The 22,018-nt window shown below is 42.2% G+C and overlaps 1 protein-coding gene across 1 annotated transcript in view; it reads left to right on the top strand.

Moving 5' to 3' along the window:
• CDKL3 (cyclin dependent kinase like 3) overlaps positions 1 to 17,339 on the top strand; it is a 117,461-nt gene extending 100,122 nt beyond the window's left edge. The window contains 1 exon segment of the mRNA XM_081231784.1: positions 16,981 to 17,339. Within this exon segment, the coding sequence (XP_081087910.1) occupies positions 16,981 to 17,013 (33 nt within the window). The 3' untranslated portion in view covers positions 17,014 to 17,339.
• The last annotated feature ends 4,679 nt before the right edge of the window (positions 17,340 to 22,018 follow it).

Genomic DNA, 22,018 nt, shown 5'->3' with positions numbered 1-22,018 from the left:
TCTTCCTGAGTCAGTCTTGGCAGGTTGTGCATTTCTAAGAATGTGTCCATTTCTTCCAGGTTGTCCATTTTATTGGAATAGAGTTGCTTATAGTAATCTCTCATAATCTTTTGTATTTCTGCAGTGTCAGTTGTTACTTCTCCTTTTTCATTTCTAATTCTATTGATTTGAGTCTTCTCCCTTTTTTTCTTGATGAGTCTGGCTAATGGTTTGTCAATTTTGTTTATCTTCTCAAAGAACCAGCTTTTAGTTTGGTTGATCTTTGCTATCGTTTCCTTCATTTCTTTTTCATTTATTTCTGATCTGATCTTTATGATTTCTTTCCTTCTGCTAGCTTTGGGGTATTTTTGTTCTTCTTTCTCTAATTGCTTTAGGTGCAGGGTCAGGTTGTTTACTCGAAATGCTTCCTGTTTCTTAAGGTGGGATTGTATTGCTATAAACTTCCCCCTTAGAACTGCTTTTGCTGCGTCCCATAGGTTTTGGGTCGTCGTGTCTCCATTGTCATTTGTTTCTAGGTATTTTTTAATTTCCTCTTTGATTTCTTCAGTGATCACTTCGTTATTGAGTAGTGTATTGTTTAGCCTCCATGTGTTTGTATTTTTTACACATCTTTTCCTGTAATTGATGTCTAGTCTCATAGCATTGTGGTCGGAGAAGATACTTGATACAATTTCAATTTTCTTAAAATTACCGAGGCTTGATTTGTGACCCAAGATATGATCTATCCTGGAGAATGTTCCATGAGCACTTGAGAAAAATGTGTATTCTGTTGTTTTTGGATGGAATGTCCTATAAATATCAACTAAGTCCATCTCGTTTAATGTATCATTTAAAGCTTGTGTTTCCTTATTTATTTTCATTTTGGATGATCTGTCCATTGGTGAAAGTGGGGTGTTAAAGTCCCCTACTATGAGTGTGTTACTGTCGATTTCCCCTTTTATGGCTGTTAGTATTTGCCTTATGTATTGAGGTGCTCCTATGTTGGGTGCATAAATATTTACAATTGTTATATCTTCTTCTTGGATCGATCCCTTTATCGTTATGTAGTGTCCTTCCTTGTCTCTTCTAATAGTCTTTATTTTAAAGTCTATTTTGTCTGATATAAGAATTGCTACTCCAGCTTTCTTTTGATTTCCATTTGCATGGAATATCTTTTTCCATCCCTTTACTTTCAATCTGTATGTGTCTCTAGGTCTGAAGTGGGTCTCTTGTAGACAGCATATATATGGGTCTTGTTTTTGTATCCATTCAGCCACTCTGTGTCTTTTGGTGGGAGCATTTAGTCCATTTACATTTAAGGTAATTATTGATATGTATGTTCCTATTCCCATTTCCTTAATTGCTTTGGGTTCGTTATTGTAGGTATATTCCTTCTGTTGTGTTTCTTGCCTAGAGAAGTTCCTTTAGCATTTGTTGTAAAGCTGGTTTGGTGGTGCTGAACTCTCTCAGCTTTTGCTTGTCTGTAAAGTTTTTAATTTCTCCATCAAATCTGAATGAGATCCTTGCTGGGTAGAGTAATCTAGGTTGCAGGTTTCTCTCCTTCATCACTTTAATTATGTCCTGCCACTCCCTTCTGGCTTGTAGGGTTTCTGCTGATAGATCAGCTGTTAACCTTATGGGGATTCCCTTGTGTGTTATTTGTTGTTTTTGCCTTGCTGCTTTTAATATGATTTCTTTGTGTTTAATTTTTGACAGTTTGATTAATATGTGTCTTGGTGTATTTCTCCTTGGATTTATTCTGTATGGGACTCTCTGTGCCTCCTGGACTTGATTAACTATTTCCTTTCCCAAATTAGGGAAGTTTTCAACTATAATCTCTTCAAATATTTTCTCAGTCCCTTTCTTTTTCTCTTCTTCTTCTGGAACCCCTATAATTCGAATGTTGGTGCGTTTAATGTTGTCCCAGAGATCTCTGAGACTCTCCTCTGTTCTTTTCATTCTTTTTTCTTTATTTTGCTCTGCATCAGTTATTTCCACTATTTTATCTTCCACCTCACTTATCCGTTCTTCTGCCTCAGTTATTCTGCTATTGATCCCATCTAGAGTATTTTTCATTTCATTTATTGTGTTTTTAATCGATGCTTGATTCATCTTTAGTTCTTCTAGGTCCTTGTTAACTGTTTCTTGCATGTTGTCTATTCTATTTCCAAGATTATGGATCATGGAAATAGAATCTTGGATCAGCTTTACTATCATTATTCTGAATTCTTTTTCAGGTAGACTGCCTATTACCTCTTCATTTGTTAGGTCTGGTAGGTGTTTATCTTGCTCCTTCACCTGCTGTGTGTTTTTCTGCCTTCTCATTTTGCTTATGTTACTGTGTTTGGGGTCTCCTTTTTGCCGGCTGCAGATTCGTAGTTCCCGTTGTTTTTGGTGTCTGACCCCAGTGGCTAAGGTTGTTTCAGTAGGTTGTGTAGGCTTCCTGGTGGGGGGGACTAATTCCTGTGCTCTGGTGGTTGAGGCTCGATCTTGTCTTTCTGGTGGACAGGTCCACGTCTGGTGGTGTGTTTTGGGGTGCCTATGGCCTTATTATGTTTTTAGGTAGCCTCTCTGCTAATGGGTGGGGTTGTGTTCCTGCCTTGCTAGTTGCTTGGCATAGGGTGACCTGCACTGTAGCTTGCTGGTCGTTGACTGAAGCTGGGTGCTGGTGTTGGGATGGAGATCTCTGGGAGATTTTCGCTGCTTGATATTATGTGGAGCTGGGAGGTCTGTTGTGGACCCGTGTCCTGAAGTTGGCTCTCCCACTTCAGAGGCACAGCACTGGCTCCTGGCTGCAGCACCAAGAGCCTTTCATCCACCCGGCTCAGAGTAACAGGGAGAAAAAGTAGAAAGAAAGAATTAGTAGAAGAAAGAAAGAGAGAGGGAAAGAAAGGAAGAAGGGAAGAAAGGAAGGAAGGAAGGAAGGAAGAAAGAAAGGAGGGAGGGAGGGAGGAAGGATGGAAAGAAAGAAGGAAAGAAAGGAGGGAGGGAGGGAGAAAGGAAAGGAAGAAAGACAGGAGGGAGGGAGGAAGGAAAGAAAAAGAAAGTGGAAAGAAGAAGGGTGGGAGGGAGGAAAGAAAAAGAAAGAAGGAAAGGAGGAGCGGAGGGAGGGAGGGAGGAAGGGAGAGTAGGAAAAAAAGAAAGAGCAGGTAAAGTAAAATAGAATAAAGTATGAAATATAGTAGCGTTATTAAAATTAGAAAGTAATTATTGAAAAAAAAAAAAAAAAACGGACCGATAGAACCCTGAGACATATGGTGGAAGCAAAGCTATACAGAGAGAATCTTACACAGAAGATTACACATACACATTCACAAAAAGAGAGCAGGGGGAAAAATCAAAAATCTTGCTCTCCAAGTCCACCTCCTCAATTTGGGATAATTCGTTGTAAAAAGAGGAAAAGGGCGAGAAGTCTGAAATCTTGCTCTCTAAGTCCACCTCCTTAATTTGGAATAATTCGTTGTAAAAAGAGGAAAAGGGGGGAAAGTCTTAAATCTTGTCCTCAAAGTCCACTTCCTCAATTTGGGATGATTCGCTGTCCATTCATGCACTCCACAGACGCAGGGCACATCAAATGGACCGTGGAGCTTTAATCCGCTGCCTCCGAGGCTGCACAGAGAGATTTCCCTGCCTCTGCTCTCACAGCTCCCGGGTCTCAGCCTTGGACCTGGCCCCGCCTCTGCGCGTAGGTCGCCGGAGGGCGTCCGTTCTTCGCTCAGACAGGACGGGTTTAAAGGAGCCGCTGATTCGGGGGCTCTGGCTCACTCAGGCAGAGGGGAGGGAGGGGCGCGCAGTGTGGGGCGGGCCTGCGGCGGCAGAGGCCGGCGTGACGTTGCAGCAGCCCGTGGCGCTCCGTGCGCTTTCCCGGGAAAGCCGTCCCCGGGTCTCGGGGACCCCAGCAGTGGCGGGGTGCACAGGCCCCCCGGAAGGCGGGGCGGACAGTGACCCGCGCTCGCACACAGGCCCCGCGGCGGCGGCGGCAGCGGCGGCGGCGGCGGCGGCGGGCCGCGGCGGGCGGGCGGCGGCGGCGGCGGCGGCGGCCCACGCCCGTCTCCGAGGTCCGTGCCTTACCCGCGGCTCGTGCCTGTCACCGGCGCTTCCCCAAGCAGCCCTCTTAATGCCCTCTCCTCGCGCACCAGGAAACAAAAGGGAAAAAAGTCTCTTGCCTCTTCAGCAGCTCCAGACCCTTTCCCCGGACTCCCTCCGGGCTAGCCGTGGTGCACTAACCCCTTCAGGCTCTCTTCCTGCCGCCAGCCCCAGTCCTCTCCCTGCGCTCCGACTGAAAGCCGATACCCGAGCCTCAGCTCCCAGCCCCGCCCGCCACGGCGGCCGAGCAGACAAGCCTCTCGGGCTGGTGTGTGCCTGAGGGCACCGGTCCTCTGTGCCAGAATCTCTCCGCTTTGCCCTCCGCACCCCTGTTGCTGTGCTCTCCTCCGCTACTCCGAAGCTTTCCCCCTCCGCCACCTGCAGTCTCCGCCCGCGAAGGGGCTTGTAGTGTGTAGAAACCTTCCCCCCTTCACGGCTCCCTCCCACTGGTGCAGGTCCCGTCCCTATCCTATTGTCTCTGTTTATTCTTTTTTTCTTTTGCCCTACCCAGGTATGTGGGGAGCTTCTTGCCTTTTGGGGGGTCTGAGGTCTTCTGTCAGCGTTCAGTAGGTGTTCTGTAGGAGTTGTTCCACGTGTAGATGAATTTCTGATGTATCTGTGGGGAGGAAGGTGATCTCCGCGTCTTACTCTTCCGCCATCTTCCTCCGGGGTCTCAGCTGTTAATCTTATGGGCGTTCCCTTGTATGTTATTTGTTGTTTTTCCCTTGTTGCTTTCAATAATTTTTCTTTGTCTTTAATTTTTGTCAATTTGGTTACTATGTGTCTCAGTGTTCATCCTGTTGGGACTCTCTGTGCTTCCTGGACTTGGGTGGCTATTTCCTTTCCCATTTAGGGAAGTTTTTGACTATAATCTCTTCCAATATTTTCTTGGGTTCTCGCTCTCTCTTCTCCTTCTGGGACCCCTATAATGTGAATGTTGTTACGTTTAATGTCGTCCCAGAGGTCTCTTAGGATGTCTTCATTTCTTTTCATTCTTTCCTCTTTATTCTGTTCCACGGCAGTGAATTCCACCATTCTGTCTGCCAGGTCACTTATCCGTTCTTCTGCCTCAGTTATTCTGCTATTGATTCCTTTTATTGTAGTTTTCATTTCAGTTATTATATTGTTCATTCTGTTTGTTCTTTAATTCTTCTAGGTCTTTGTTAAACATTTCTTGCATCTTCTCGATCTTTGCCTCCATTCTTTTTCTGAGGTCCTGGATCATCTTCACTATCATTATTCTGAATTCTTTTTCTGGAAGGTTGTCTATCTCCACTTCATTTAGTTGTTTTTCTGGGGTTTTATCTTGTTCCTTCATCTGGTACAGAGTCCTGCCTTTTCATTTTGCCTATCTTTCTGTGAATGTGTAAACCAACCTATATTAATGTAACATTCTTAAAGGAACATTTTTCAATCAGTCATTACAAAGGAATATATGGAATATGTATATATCTCTTAAAACTAACCCCCCTTTCTTACATGACTCTGCTTTCTCTTCTGAATGCCACTAAACGTTATTATATCTCCAATAAATTCCTGAAATATTTCCAAAGAAATAGAAACCAGTAGAATTAGGCATTGGAAAACTCTCAGACTGTTGTTTCTGGGCTGTGCTCTGGCTCTACAAGTAATTCCGTGGCTTAAGATGCTTGCTTACATTCCTGAGCTGTATGTGTAGTTCTGAGGCAATGTGTGACACAGTGACATGGGCTAATTACACAGTCTCCACTTGTCCAAAGGGAATCACACATGAGAAGGCAGGCTCTCTCATCTTCCTTTCAGGAGGATTTCATCCCATGACTCCCCACCCAGAAGTGCAGAGTAAACAAATAACAACAGTTAGGTTGGCTGTGAGACTTTGTAACCAACTTTCTGGGTCTTATCAGCAAAGCTAGAAGCATGTCCTATTTAACCACACAGCCTGTGGCAATGACTATTTCACATCTCTATGGCTATGGGGATATTTCACCTCTCTCCACTTGTCAACATTTTTTACTTGCTCCCTAAAAGATAATCACCTGGATAGTATGGAATTATTAATTTCAAATGTGGGAACAATTATGTTAAAATGAGTTTTTGTCTTTTAGAGATACATGATGAATATTTATTGATGAAACTGTACGATGCCTAGAATTTGCTTCAAAATGGCACAGGACGGGGGAAGTCAGTGGGGGGTGGTAGATAAAATAATAATGGCCATGAGTTGATGATTGTCGAAGCTGGATACTGGGTGCATGGGGAATCATACTATTCACTATATGTTAGTGAATGATTATTAGCTTTATAAAAGGTCTACTTTTTATATGTTTTAAATTATACATAATTTTAAAATGAGCACTGTTTAGGTAGAGGGCAGAATTAGCAATGTTTAGATTTTGGGTTGAGTATTGTAGTGAAAAAGGAGAAATGCTGATGAATTGGTTCTAGAAAATTGTGCAAGTCCAGTAATTTCTCTTTGTAATGCATTATACACTATTCTGTCCATCACTTGCCTCCAAGGCTGCACTAACTCTGTAGAGCTATGATTAATGTCCTATGCATTTGCCTGTGCCTCTTATCTGTATTCCTAGAGTTTTTTCACCTTGGCCTTGTCTCTTGCATTAGATTAGTAATCTCATCATGTCAGGACATTCCATGTAATCAGCCCTTCACTCCATAGCGCTGAGTACTATGACTTTCCAAGAATGATAAAATTTAAAAGGATAAAATAGGAGATCAAACAGTGTAAGCCAATATTTTTCAAAAGACTTGCAAAGGGATGGTGATTATCTAAATGTTGGTTTATGTGTCAGAAACAGCTGAGTTCACTTAGTCACCAACAGTGATTCTCTTTGAAGCTAAGGGGAATACATTATACTTTTTCTTCCTGTAAAACAGAAATAATCTAGTCTCAGAATGGGAAAGGGAGAGGAGGGGAAAAGGAGGGAAACAGGGGTGAGAATGGAAGCAATGTTCTCCAGTCACCCAGTGGTTGTTCCAAAATTCATTCCTAAGTGGTAGGGACAATGGACCTGTCCCCAGGTGGCTGTGCCCACAACCCTGGGTCTTGTTTCTTATTGATGTGTCTCCAACACAGCTTTAACTCTTCTGAGTAGGTGAAATTGCTTCCAGAAATCTTCTGTAGCAACTGCAACCTCTTTTCCTCTTTTAGCATAGAGTTCTAGAAAGTTTTACTGCTGTGAAAGGCCATAGCATTATTTTTAAGGTTATCCAAAGACCCTGAATGTGCAGGGTCTTGCGCCAGGTATATACAGCAGGGCTGATACCAGAAGCCGGGTCTCAGTTCTACCGGCCAACTTCCCACCTCCACCTAGGTCCTAGAGATCTACCTTGGAGGTTTGTTTTGAAAATTTTAGTCTGATAGGATTCAAGGGATAGATTGAGTGCCCCATTTAAGAGCTATAATCTCTAGTTCTGGCTTTCAAAAGGAAGTTTGAGGAGGGTGACTTACCTTTTAAGCAATGTGCTAAGATGACGGAGTAAACTGCTGTGGGGAAGTGTTGATGTCATCAGCCCTTTCTGGCTTCCACACTGAAACTGCTACTCTTGGTTAGGAAGTAAAGGAGGAAGTGAAGCAGATTCATCATTGCTTAAGGAGCCTGGTATGTGCAGCTAGGATTTCCTAGGTGTTGGCTGAAGCAACAGGGGAAACTTTCTCATACACTTGCTGGGCCCCAGCTGAGAAGGGCTGGGGAGCTGCTGGCTCTTAGGATGGACCTGCTCATATGTGTTCTCCAAGGAACTCACTAGGAACTGCTGTGATCTCATTTTTTCTGTGTATGACATTGTTCAATACCTCCAGGAAGTTTTCTTTAGGAGAAACCTTTTATAGCAGCTCTACATGAATAATTGGTAAATATGGCTGTGATACAACAGGTAAGATTCGATTATTTGAAAGTTTCTTCCACTGAATTGACATTAACTTTTCAGATTCCCCTTCTCTTGGCCCTGTAAAAGTGGTTAAGAAAATGAATAGTGACTAGGCCCATGCTCCAGGGGTTCCAGAGAGCAGATAGAGCAGGTAGTCTGAGCTCTTGGTATCCTAGCCAGGCTCTCAGCCCTCCTTTATCCTCTAGGAATAGGTTCTTGGTCAGTTGTTAAGAATGAAAAATCTAGCTTTCTAGAGTATCTAGCCACTCTGCAGAAGTGTTAACAGATCTGAAAGGCACCTTGGCCTTCCCCTGCTTGCAGACAGGCATGCCTCGAGTCTAGACTATGCAAGGTCTCCTGCTCTTTCTGTTCCTTGAAGGGCTCTGGAATGAGATGACATTCCCATCTTCCTGCCCATGGCCTAGTCCAGCCTGTGTTTCCTCTTTTGTGAAATAATTCATCAGGAGCCAAATTAAATCTCCCTTGCCTTAATTTGAGCCCATTTCTTCTTCTTTTTTAAAAATAATTAATTAATTAATTAATTAATTTTTTGGCTGCCTTGGGTCTTTGTTGCTGTGTGCGGGCTTTCTCTAGTTGCGGTGAGTGGGGGCTACTCTTCGATGCGGTCTGTGGGCTTCTCATTGTTGTGGCTTCTCTTGTTATGGAGCACGGGCTCTAGACACGTGGGCTTCAGTAGTTGTGGCTCTCGGGCTCTAGAGCACAGGCTCAGTAGAGCACAGGCGCATGGGCTTATTTGCTCTGCAGTATGTGGGATCCTCCTGGACCAGGTCTCAAACCCATGTCCCCTGCAATGGCAGGCAGATTCTTAACCACTGTGCTACCAGGGAAGTCCCCGGCCCATTTCTTCTTGATTAGTCATCTGAGATGACACAGTAACTTCTTTTTTTAAAAAAAATTTATTTTATTGAAGTATAGTTGACTTACAGTGTTGTGTAGTTTCTGCTGTACAGCAGTGATTCAGTTATACATATGTGTATATTTTCATATTCTTTTCCATTATGGTTTACCACAGGATATTGAATATAGTTCCCTGTGCTACACAGTAGGACCTTGTTGTTTACCCATTCTATATATAATAATTTGCATCTGCTAATCCCAAACTCCCAAGTCGTTCCTCCCCTACCCCCCTCCCCCTTGACAACCACAAATCTGTTCTCTATGTCTGTGAGTCTGTTTCTGTTCCATGGAAGTTCATTTATGTCATATTTTAGATTCCACATATAAGTGATATCATATATGTATAATATGTGTTTTTCTCTTTCTGACTTCATTTAGTATGATACTCTCTAGGTCCATCTATGTTGCTGCAAATGGCATTGTTTCATTCTTTTTTGTGGCTGAGTAGTTTTCCATTGTTTATATGTACCACATCTTTATCTATTTATCTGTCGATGGACATTTAGGTTGCTACCATGTCTTGGCTATTGTGAATAGTGCTGCTATGAACATAGGGATGCATGTACCTTTCCAAATTATAGTTTTGTCTGGATATATGTCCAAGAGTAGGATTGCTGGATCATATGGCAACTCTATTTTTAGTTTTTTGAGGAACCTCCATACAGTTTTCCATAGTGGCTGGACCAATTTACCTTCCCACCAACAGTGTAGGAGGATTCCCTTTTCTCTATAAATAACCTTCTACAAATAACCTTCTTCAGCAATTGTTATTTGTAGACTTTTTAATGATGGCCATTCGGACCTATGTGAGGTGGTACCTCGTTGTAGTTTGGATTTGCATTCTTTTAATAAGTAGTGATGATGAGCATCTTTTCATGTGTCTATTGGCCATCTGTGTCTTCCTTGGAAAAATGTCTATTTAGGTCTTCTGCCCAGTTTTTTTTTTTTTTTTTTTTTCAGTACGAGGGCCTCTCACTGCTGTGGCCTCTCCCGTTGTGGAGCACAGGCTCCGGATGCGCAGGCTCAGCGGCCATGGCTCATGGACCCAGCCGCTCTGCGGCATGTGAGATCTTCCCGGACCGGGGCACGAACCTGTGTCTCCTGCATCGGCAGGCGGACTCTCAACCACTGTGCCACCAGGGAAGCCCTGCCCAGTTTTTGATTGGCTTTTTTTTTTCCTAATTAATTAATTTTTGGCTGTGTTGGGTCTTCGTTGCTGTGTGCGGGCTTTCTCTAGTTGTGGTGAGTGGTGGCTACTCTTCGATGTGGTGTGTGGGCTTCTCATTGTGGTGGCTTCTCTTGCTGTGGAGCACAGGCTCACTCTAAGCATGTGGTCATCAGTAGTTGTGGCTCACATGCTCTAGAGCGCAGGCTCAGTAGTTGTGGCAAATGGGCTTAGTTGCTCTGCAGAATGTGGGATCTTCCCGGACCAGGGCTCGAGCCCATGTCCCCTGCATTGGCAGGAGGATTCTTAACCACTGTGCCACCAGGGAAGCCCTGACCCAGACCTCTTTAAAGGGAACATCAATAAGCCAAAGATATGAGTTAGTAACTCCTAAAATATAAGATTGGCGAGCTAACCAAGAGACACTGAGGCAACAGGCAGGCTCCGGGGCATTGAGGTGGCAGTGTGTCACAGGTTTGAGGTATGGAAGGGGATGAAGCATGCTGGAACCATTTGAGAAGGGTAACTGTGTTCAGCCCAAGTATACCGTGCTCGAGCAATATGGCACCACTTGGTCACATTAAGTATACACGTATCCTATGATGAGATTTCTGCAGTCTGTTAACACCCTCCCCTTCCTGCAGCAATCAGGAGTGATGTTCAAAAGAGTGGAAACCTGGTGGAAGTGAGGATGGGGGGAATGATTTTTGTCAGAGCCACCTCCTACAGTTGTGCAGATTGTGTCCTGAGCAAGACTCCTACTGAGGGGGCCAGTAGGGGCTGAAACCAAGCCTGAGCTCCACCTTGCCAAGCCTTGTGCAAGGGCTGTGTCCTACAGGAGGAAGAGGTGCCTTTTCTTATGCATAAAAAGACACCACATGGATGAGAAATTGTCTAAAAAGATTGCCACGTGGGTCCAAAATTGGACATACATGAGGCTGCTCATGGCAGCATTGTTTTGGGTGGCACCAGGAGTGCCCATTACTGGGGAGCAGAGAGGCCACATGCCGTGTGTACATGGTGGAGTCCTCTGCAGCAATCAGGAATGGTGGACTGGAGTGCACATGGCAGTGTGGATAGGTCTTAAAAACAAAGTGCACAGTGGAAAAAGTAAGACACAGTGAGATCTATATCACAAGGCTATGGATGTAAATTAAAATGCATGCAAACCAGACAACAACACACACTCCCTTGAACACATACAAGCCAAAAAATGGAATTAAAGATTAAAACAGTTGCCTGGGATTTCCCTGGGGGTCCAGTGGTTAAGACTTCATGCTTCTACTGCAGGGGGCACGGGTTTGATCCCTGTTTGGCATCCTGCATGCCGCACAGTGCAGTAAGTAAATAAATAAACAAACAAACAAATAAAATGGTTGCTTGTGGAAAGGACAGGAGTGAGGAGTGGGCATAAGAGGAAATACATGCATACATACATAAAAGCGCAGCTTTGTATGGACCAGTTAGAGTATAATGTCCCATGAACTGAAAAGTGATTAATTTAACACTCTGCACCTGAGGCCTAATAAGTAAAAAATAAATAAATAAAATTAAATTAAGTGCCCTGAGCCTTGCGGTTTGAGGCTTTCCTGTGGACCACCAGCATGGCTTGATCAGCATGATCACAGCTTTTTAATTATCTCATTTACAAAGATTTCTATCTGGACTTGTGTGAGCTGCCTTATAACACACCTTCCCTTGTCAAACTCAGAGGTGTCTGATACTGTCCTGGTCCTTAAAGTCCTTGGAAATTCCTTGTCTTACCTATATTATTTTATTTTCCTGTTAGCCATAAACAGAAATGAAAGCATTTACTTCCCTGGGGATTTAATCAAACTATAAAAACTATATGAATGAAGAATAGGGGCTGCAAAGAAGAAAAGAACATCCTCAGTTCTTTTTGGCCTGGTTCCTTATAAATCCTGCATCCACTTGTTGCATCCAGTGAAGGCTGGCAGCTGATGGGTCAGACTGGGCCCTCAGTCATTGGAATACAGTGTCTTGGCTTCTTCAAAGATAGATCTAGGTCATTCTAGACCAACGCAGTCATAAAGTACCTAGTGCTAAAAACTTTCACCATTTAAAAAATATAATTTTTATTTTTGAGATATTTCTAGGCCAAGTGTATGTGCAACTTAAACCAAAAGAAGACCTAATAGTCTCCAAGTTAGCATGTGTTCAATCAATAGGTACCCAATAAGCATAAGTTAGATTGAGTGATCTTTCAAACCTGTGCCCTCTGCAGTGAAAGTGCAGAGTCCTAACCACTGGACTGCCAGGGAATTCCCAGCTTGAGTGATCTTTTACCATCCATTCAGGGACACCTCTTCCCCATATGGAGTCTTATGTGTATTAGAAATGTGCCTCTTCTTCCTGAAGACACAACCCCATAGTCAGGTATAGGTGTGACAAGTGGAGCTGGGTTGCAGCCCCACTCACCCCCTCTGCTGTTCAGGGCACAATCCACACAACTGTAGGAAGTAGCCCTGCAAACAAATAAACTCCCCTCCTCTCTCTTCCACTAGGTTTCCACTGTTTGTAACATCTTTGCTTGTTGGTCTAGGAAAGGCAGGCCTTACTGACCATCCTAATTGCCAGGTGGAGCAACAGTATCTCCCATCCCACATGCTCTTGTGGAACTTTGCCCCTGCCTCTATAAAGGTGGAGACTAATTCCACTCTCCTTGAGTCTGGGTGAGCTTGTGACTTACTCTCAACCAACGGGACACAGCAAAAGTGACACTGTGATTTCTGAGGTTAGGTCATAAAGAGTGATACAGCATCCACCTTGTTGGCTGGAACGCTTACTTGCACTTGGAGCCTTCAGCTGCCATGTAAGAAGTCTGACTATGCTGAGGAAAGCCAGGCTCTGAGGAAGCCATGCCATATGGAGAGGCCGCGTGTGGGTGCCCTGGTCAGCAGTCCTAGTTTTTGAGTGCTCCAGGCTCTGACATCAGACATGTGAGAAAACAAGCCTTCAATGTTTCTAGCTCCCAGCTGTGAAGTCACCATCAGACTTTGAATCCTTCCAGCTGAGGCCCCAGACAGCTAAGAGCAGAGAGAAGCCATCCCCACCGCACCCTTTCTGAATTCCTGACACATAGAATCCGTGAGCACAATAAATTGGTGGTGTTCTATGCCACTGAGTCTGGGGTGGTTTGTTACACAGCATTAGTAACTAAAAGATCCGTTACTTTCAACAACACCAAAATGTAGAGCAGTAAAAGAGGAAGGGAAACTGTTATAAATTAAATATTTAAAAATTATCAACTAAAAGAGACAGAAGAGACATATCAACAAAGACAAATGACATTGTTTGGCTCCTGATTAGAATAAAGTATTACAGAAAGATACTTGGGAAAATCAGGGCAGTTTGACTTTTGACTGGATACTAGATGTATGAAGGAATTATTGATTTTTTAATAAAAGAAGGAATTATTGATAATTTTTTAAATGTGATACAGTGGTTATTGAAAAATAAGTCTTATTTGTTACAGATAAATACAGAAATATTTAAATATGAAAATATCTGTGATTTGCTTTAAATTGCTTTTAAAATAGAGATGGGAGGTACAGATGAAACGAGATCGCCATATGTTGATAATTGTTGAAGCCAGGTGATAGGTACATGGGGGTTTATTACATTATTATCTCTAGTTTTGTACATATTTGAAAACTCCCATAAGAAAAAGTTTGACAAAAGAGAGGATGGTAAGTCCTCTGTCCTATTCTTCCAGGCCGTGGTTTTGTGCTAACAGGTGCCAATGGTTTAAATAGATTGCTCCTCTTATAAACATGATCTCTGTGTACTTCTGGGGGCTTCTTGAGACCCAGGACCCTACACTAATGTGGAGATTTCAGGCAGAGAAACGAACTAGCAGAGGAAAGCATATTCTTAGGTAAATGTTTAGGCTTTCCTCAAATTAGTGTAATTTTTGGTGGCTAGAATTCCCCTTAAAGACAGAATTATCTTCCCTGACAATACCCAGCGCAGCACTAGGTACACAGAGGGGATCCTATCAAATTGATTTGAATTAAGAAACCTGATTGTTCAGGCTTAATCCATCAGCTTACTCCAAAGGTTAGGTAGTGTTCAGTTTTGAACCTTGAAATATATGTCAGCAGAAAAGCAGGCAACAAGGCTGCATGTTGCTATACAGATGACATATCTTGGAAGGTCCTTCTGTTTGCATGTGAGTTCTCTTCTTGAAGAAAGACTGTTAACTCATGCTGCAGCCTGCTGCTCTCTGCTTGGTTTTGGCTATGTCACTAAGCCCAAAATAGAAAGTTCTTTTACTGCAAAGCAGGGAAAGAGGTTTAAATTTATCAATTCAAATAACAAAGGGCAGCATTATACTGGCTTTTCTTGGGTGGGGGTGGGGAGAGAGAATGCCTGCTTCATCAAGGAGAAAGAGTGATCTGACACTGGCAGAGGCTGGGACCAGGAGACAAGCATACACTGTGGTGAGTTGGGCTTGTTTCCCATCCTGGCCCCCCTCACTCTTTGCAACTGTGTCACCTCTTTTAGGACATGGGAAAGCAGCTGAGCCACTGGGGATTCAGTCCCAGAAATGTCACTGAAGTTATCAGACTGGAAGCAGTTCTCTGAGCCAAACCCCTTCTCTCTCAGCTTTTAGTGGGGTCAGTACCTTGCCACAGAGTTAAACAGCAGGGAGATATTTTTTCTTGTCAGATGGTCAAACATTTTAAATGATCTCTAGGGTCGGAAAGAGTTTGGGGAAATTGGCATTCTCATACATTGCTGGAAGGAGGTAGATTGATCCACCCGTCTGGAAAGCAACCTGACAAGATGGATTCATGGTGTAGCAGAGAATATAGACCCAGAGGCTCTCTCACCTACAGCTGGTGGAAGTATAAACCGGCTCCATAGACAAACTCTTGTGCAAGTACAACAGGGGACATTTACAGTAATGTTCATAGCAGCAATGTGTATAAGAGCTAAATCCTAGAAACAATGCACTTGCCCATGAGTGGAAGAGTGGATGGTAAACTGTGGTGTATTTACACACTGGGGTATTTTACACCAGTCAAAATGAACTACAGTAAAATGTAATGATATGGATGAATTTTAGCAAAGTAATATTAAGTGAAAAAAAATCCTGAAAGATTACATGCAACATGATATCCTTTTTATAAAGCTAAGAACAATTTTTAAAAATTACTCTTTAGGAATATATACAAATACAGTAAAGCCATATAAAAGGAAAAGCATAGAAATGAGCATCTGATGCAGGTTCCCTTGGTTGGGGAGCGCAGGAAAATGAGGGGGAAGCCCTTATGGGTTAAATATTGGTTATTGTTGAAGTCCTAGCTTTTGTTTGAGGTTGTGGATTCACAGGTACTGATTACATTATTGAAATGAATTTACCACCTAAATTAACAAAATCAGGCCATCCAGTAACAATTATGATAATGTCATGAACCAAAGATTGTGGTTAATTCAATTCTGAGAACCTGACATTAAAACAAAACAAAATAAAATAAAAACAGTCCCAGAAATGTCACTGAAGTTATTGATACTTGGCACAGTTATTCTATTTCTAAACATTTATCTTAAGGAATAAACAGAGATGCACACAAAAATTTATGAACAAGGACATTTATCATGGTATTTACAAATATAAAAATAGGAAACAATCTAACTACCAAACTAAGGGATTAGTTACCTAAGTTGGGTTACATCGATATTCTTGAAAAAAAGGTAGTCTTTTAAAAATATTCTAAGAGTATTTAAGTACCAATGTATGGAAAATACTATATATCAGTTGAATAAAATGGGTTACAGAACAGACATACACAATATGAACCCAGTTTTTTTATTTCCTGTAAGTATATATATACACACACACACAGAATAACTGGGAAGACTATACATCAGAATGATTATATCACTCTTCCCTAGATGTTATGATTATTTTTTCCTTAAACTCTTCAGTAGTTCACAAATTTTCTACAGTGATCATTAATTCTTTTACAATCAGAAATAATTTTATTATAAAAATAGATGTTAATAGTAGTAGCTAATGTAGATGGAGTATTTGTCATGTGCTAAGAGCTTTACTTGGGTTAATTTATTTATCGCTTAAGATAACCCAGTGAGGATGGTTCTATTATCATCCCTATCTTACAGATGAAGATACTGAAGTTTAGGGGCTTAAATAACTTGCATGAGGACACAGAGGTCCTAAGAAATGGTGCCTTGAATCAGGCTTCTAGGGGGCTCTTCAAAGAGTGGGCCTGATGGAAGGGTCTTCGTCTCCCTGGCTCAGGGATGGCTCCACCAGAGAGAATTATCTTCTGAAAACAGCACTGGGAACTAAATAGCCTGATGTGGACCCGAAATCCACACAGTGAAAGAGACCCCAAGGGATGCCTAAGCCAGAGCCCATACAAGGGAGCCAAACGTTGAACGTGGGGAGGGCAGACATGGGGGAACCAGGGCACCCAGCCCTGCGGATTTCTGATGAGCCCTTGTGGAAAAGGAGATCCCATTGATTGAAGAATTGACTGGAGAGCAGAGATGTTTTTACTCATGGTTCTGGCCAGCTCTGACTCCCACCAGCCATTGCACCAGGATTGGTGTCCAGAGCCTTCAGTAGAGAAAAGAGGGTGCTCTAGGCATGGGACAGAGCCAGGGACTTGGCTGCAGTCTCTTCTCATCACTCATGCTTTAAATATAAGCTCTGATGTGATCAAGGCGTCAGAGATAAAATGCCTTTCTCAAGCTCAGTCAGCAGGATCTGGTATCCAATTTGGACAAGACAGTGGAAAGTAGACTCAGGGGAAAAAATCCCTTGGTCTCAACACCAACACACGGGAGTTGAAGAATTTGACACCTTAACATTGTAGAATAAACAAATGTAGGCATGTTTTCTTCAAAACAGCTAGAACAGATATGATTTAAGAGGAATGGATTTTAACAGTTAGTTCTTCTCTTCTCAGCTGAAGAATTCTGGACTATCTTTCAAGATGTAGCTCAAGCATCAGCTTCTGTGGAAATACTTCCCAAGCTGCCTGAAGCAACAAGGCCATCCCTCTTCTATAAATGTTTAATAAATGACGTTTACCTGTCGGACTGTCTGTCTTCCCCTGCTGTAGCATAGCTCAGTGGACTGTGTTATACACCTCTAGGTTTTCCCTGCTTTCCCTGTATCTCTTTCCATCAACTCTCCCCGCCAAGCATCCCTGTGCATGCCATGTGGTAAGTGCTGATTAGCAATTTTTGGGGGGGAATTTTTTTTTTTTTTTTAGGCCGCACCATGCAGCATGCAGGATCTTAGTTCCCCACCAGGGATCGAACACATGCCCCTTGCATTGGGAGCTCAAAGTCTTAACCACTGGATCGCCAGGGAAGTCCCTGGTAAGTTAATTAAATATTGCTGTTGGAACAGAGAGCTGTAGAGGTTTATGGTGTGGTCTTCTAGAATTCTCAGAGCTGGTATCCAATCCCCCTTTTGCATCTCTAATACTGGAGAGAATCTGATGAAGGCTAAGAACCCTTCCCCAGAAAACACATGCAAAAGAAAATTACCAATTGTATAGCAGTAAATACATACACAAACACACACACACCAACAAATACACAAATGAGTGCGTGTAAAACTGGGGAAATCTGAATAAAATAGGTGGATTTTACCAATATCAGTATCCCAGTTGTGTACTGCTATAGTGCAAGATGTTACCACTGGGAAATTGGGATCTCTATTATTTCTTACAACTGCATATGAATCTAAAATTATCTCAATAAAATTTTCAATAAAAAAGGAAAATCCTGTACATTATCCTTTAGGAATTGATATATCCCCTTGAATTCACCCATGAATCCTAATTTGAGAGCTCCCCAATATAGTCTAATCTCTGCATCGTTGGAGGGGAAACTGATGGGAAAGGATGTGCTCAAAGTCATACAGATTGTTGGTGGCAGAAGAGGAAATGAGCCCAGCTTTCTTTTGCTTACACTACAGCTGGCTCCTGGGAGAAAGGGAGTGCTGTCCACATTGTGCTATTTTCTTGACTTAAAGGCAAGACAAACCAATCAGGGCAACTGATATTCCCTGACATGGGGGCAAGCTGGGTAATTCGTTTGCAGAATTATTTGGTCTTTTTTTCCTCCTCATTGCTTTTTAGGCTGCCTGTACTCAGCCTATGGATGGGAAGGATCTCATTCCCAAAGAAGGTGGCTTGGAAAGGTGTGGCTTAGGGACCAGCAGCCTTTTTGATTCTGAGTGCCATAAGGGGAGCCAAACTGTGCCTATGGGTTATCCCAATAGGGTAGAAATGGAGGAGTAGGAGAGAAAAAAAGAGAAGAAAAAGAGGGGACATCAGGAGGAAAGAGAGCAGAAAGGCATGGCAGGAGGAGAAGACAGTGGAGGAGGGGATGGGATAGGTGTATTTAGGGAGTAGGATTGATGGGGTGGGTTGGACCACAGGCCACTCACTAAGCTGCAGCCTTTGAGGACACCAGTTATTGTTCTATTCTTGGAGATTGCTAGGCATTGAAAGTGTCAGATGGTCGAGTGGTCAAGATATTCCTTTTATGAAAATCACTTGTGATCTGATGCTAAAGGCTCTCCAGTAGTTAAGAGTTTAGGTACTCTGTACTAGTTATTTTACAAGTTACTTAATCCCTTTGTGCCTCAGTTTCATCATCTGTAAAAGGAGGATAATAATGGTACCTACCTCATGAGTGGTGAGGAATAAATTATATAATACATGTAAAGCATTTAGAAGAGTACCTGACACATAGTAGGTGCTTAATTAATGCTGGCCTTATAATTGTTACTACTTGACAGAGGCTCATTTCCTCTTGCTTGTTCCTCCAAAGACTGAGACAGTGATTAGCATCTTTCCTCTAAAAAACAGCCATCAACATGTAGGCACTAAATTATCCACCGGTTTTCTCTTTTCTGCACACACTGTTCCTTCTTCTGTTTGTGGACCCAATTCCACTACCATCCACCACAAGGAGAACTTAAAGAGGAGCACATAAGTACCTGGTAATCAAGGGGTCTCCCTGTCTGGTGTTCCCTCTAATGGCTTAGGGAACAAACACTCTGGTGAGGGGAAAGTTTGTTTCTTTCCATCTGACAGGAGTGCAGTATGGTCCTATCTTTCTATTTTTACAAATGAACTTCAAAGCACTGTTTAGATGCCTCTGTGCTTGCAAATTCACCTTCTTTGGGGGATCTGATTTTTAAATCTTTCCTAGCATCAAGTTAGAGTGGTGGTGAACTGATTAATCTGGAAAATGAAGAACAAAATATGAACAGATTTTTCACTCCCGCCTCTGGCAAAATGTCCCCCTCCTTGGCAGTGTTTCTGGGAGTCTTTATGGAACACCTCCCACGGGCTCACCAATAAGTCCTCCATTCATACCTCTCTGCTCTGACAAGCGCCAGGTCTCTCTGAGGTTCCACTAGATTCTGGGGCTAGGCGCTCCCAATCAAGAGAGACCTAGAGTCATCAGGGAAGACTGTTCAGAGGGTGTGGGGCTTGAATGACAAGTAGGGTTCATGTAGATACAAGGGGCTATCTGGGAAGCAGGGACAGGCTGAGCAAAGAGGTGAAAGTAGGAATGGAACGGATGAGGATAGCTTTGGTCTGGGAGATTTAGGGGCCCACTGAGCTGAATGGAAGAGCTTTTAGTGAGAGGTAAGGCAGGAGAAAAGGCCATATTGAAATGATTTGTGAGGAGACCGTTTGAGAAGACCACAGGAGAGGTGAGACTTCTTTTCTCAAGAAAGTGAGGGCCCTTGAGTAATATTCCAGGGCATGGTGGAATATTTACTAGAACTGTTGGCTACATGTTCTTTGGGCCTGTGACTCCTCTAAAATGTGCCATGTCATATTTACTCAGGTATTCTGAAGATTTTTTTTCCCCAATTATAAAAGCAGTCAGTTATAAAAGCAATATGTTTTGTTACTGAAGTCAAAAGAAAATAAAAAACAATCCCACTCACCAGAAGCAACTGCTGTCAACACCTCACTGTGTATCTTTCTAAAGTCTCTTATAAACATATATTTTATAATATATACTTAATAAAATTAGGGTTATGTCATACATGCTGTTTTTTAAGGCCTGTTGTAATTTTTAAAATTACTTTATCACATAAATGATAACATTCCAAACTTCAGTTATTGCAAGATCACCGAAGGAATTTTTGCCCAACTACTTAATATAGATGTTAGCTCATACATGTTTAAAACTTCCTATATAGTTCCACAGAGAACTTCCCATTGGTGGCGCTGCATTGAGCCTAGCACAAGCCCAGGAAGACAAGAAGAACAGAAAATTCCAGATGTTTTGTTTGTCCAGGTGTTTTCATTGTTGGAATGTAGGACTCCCCTTACAATGCCAATGATTTTTTTTCCTTGTCTATAAATAATGTTTTATTGAAACACAGTTATACTACTTTATTTACATTTTACTGTGGCTGCTTTTTGGCTACAACGACTGAGCTGAGTAGATATAACAGAGATCATATGGCAAATCTAAAATATTTACTCTCTGTCCCTTTACACAAGTTTGCCAACCCCAGTGCAAATGATTTTTTTTAAACCCCATGTTATAATAGGATTCTGCTGCAATAAATTTATATCTCGATATACATAATATTTTTTAAACTGAAGGTAAAGTTTCTGTCTGTGCTCCCCATCACCGCTCCATACCCCAGCCACTGCTATTGGCTCCCAACTTTCCTGTGTCATCTGCCCCATAAACTAGGAGTATCTCCAGCCTAACCACTGTACATTCATAGTTTGAATTACACTGGGATTAATGGAATATTTATATTCACTAAGAGGCCTCATTTGGAGAGTGTACAGTTAGGTGATGTATGCATGAACTTGCTGCCACATGGTAGAAGTTTATTATGTTAAAGTCATATCTAAATTGGAATAATCTGACCCAGTGAAGTTTGGATGGGGTAAAAGAGCCAACTTTCTGAAGTTGTAAAACCACTCTTAGATGATGCCAGCATTTAAATCTAATTAAAACTTGTGGTTAAAGTTTGGGAACTTTTGACCTTATCTCTTTAACTGTGGTATATAACTGAGTGATTCCAGTACCTAATTTCTGTAAACACCTGCTCTCAGTTTTTAGTACTACTTCATACATGCTGTTTTATAAAGGTATTTTTATCACTTAAAATATATTGCAAATAATGTTCTATGTCATAAACATATTTCTATGATAAGATTTTTAATAGCTGCAAAGTTGGTGACAGTATTCTTAAGGTTTACCCAGCCTTCCTGAGTGATGAACTTTGCTTTCCATTTCAGACTTTTTTTTCCTTTAACAGAAAAAAATATGCCCTCTGTAACTGACAATGTCATGGACATTACTAGGGGACATGGTCATATTTTCTTTAGTCAAACTGCAGAGCTAAGGGAAAGGGCTGATTTATATCTGTGGCAAAGCTCCTGGTCACAAAATTTTGACCACATTTATAAAATTCTAATTTCAGGTGAAAGGGCAGTATAAGTTTAATTTTTCTGAAAACCACAAAGGAAAGGAATAGGGATAGATACCAATGAGTTGCAAGCTTCATTGCATATCGTGAGTGCAAAAATCTCCTGGTAGTTGGGCAGGTGCAGTTGATCAGAGCATGGCAGGCTTCTCATGGGCAGAGCCACTAAGATGTTGACTGCTCAGGTCTGTTTTTGGGTTTCTGGGGCATATACGGCCTTGCCGCAAAGAGTGTGTTATCAGATATGGCACCTTTTTCAGAGAGGAGACAGGAGCGTAAGACAGACCAACTGAATTAATTTTTGGATTTATTCCTAAGTGACTTACTCTCTGTACAACAAACTTTCTGAATGTTTGCTTGATGGCAAAGGAAGAGAGAGGGTGTTCTTTTTGTTCCATCTCTACTCTCTTTCCTTGAATATCCTCCCCCTTCCCCGCTTGATCCAATGGCTTTATGTCTATATGATGTTTTTTTTGGTGGGGGTGGAATCTTAGTTCCCCAACCAGGGATCG

Source organism: Mesoplodon bidens (genome assembly GCF_964165515.1).
Source record: "Mesoplodon bidens genome assembly, chromosome: 4".
NCBI lineage: Eukaryota > Metazoa > Chordata > Mammalia > Artiodactyla > Ziphiidae > Mesoplodon > Mesoplodon bidens.
This window is presented reverse-complemented; position numbering and strand designations above follow the sequence as displayed.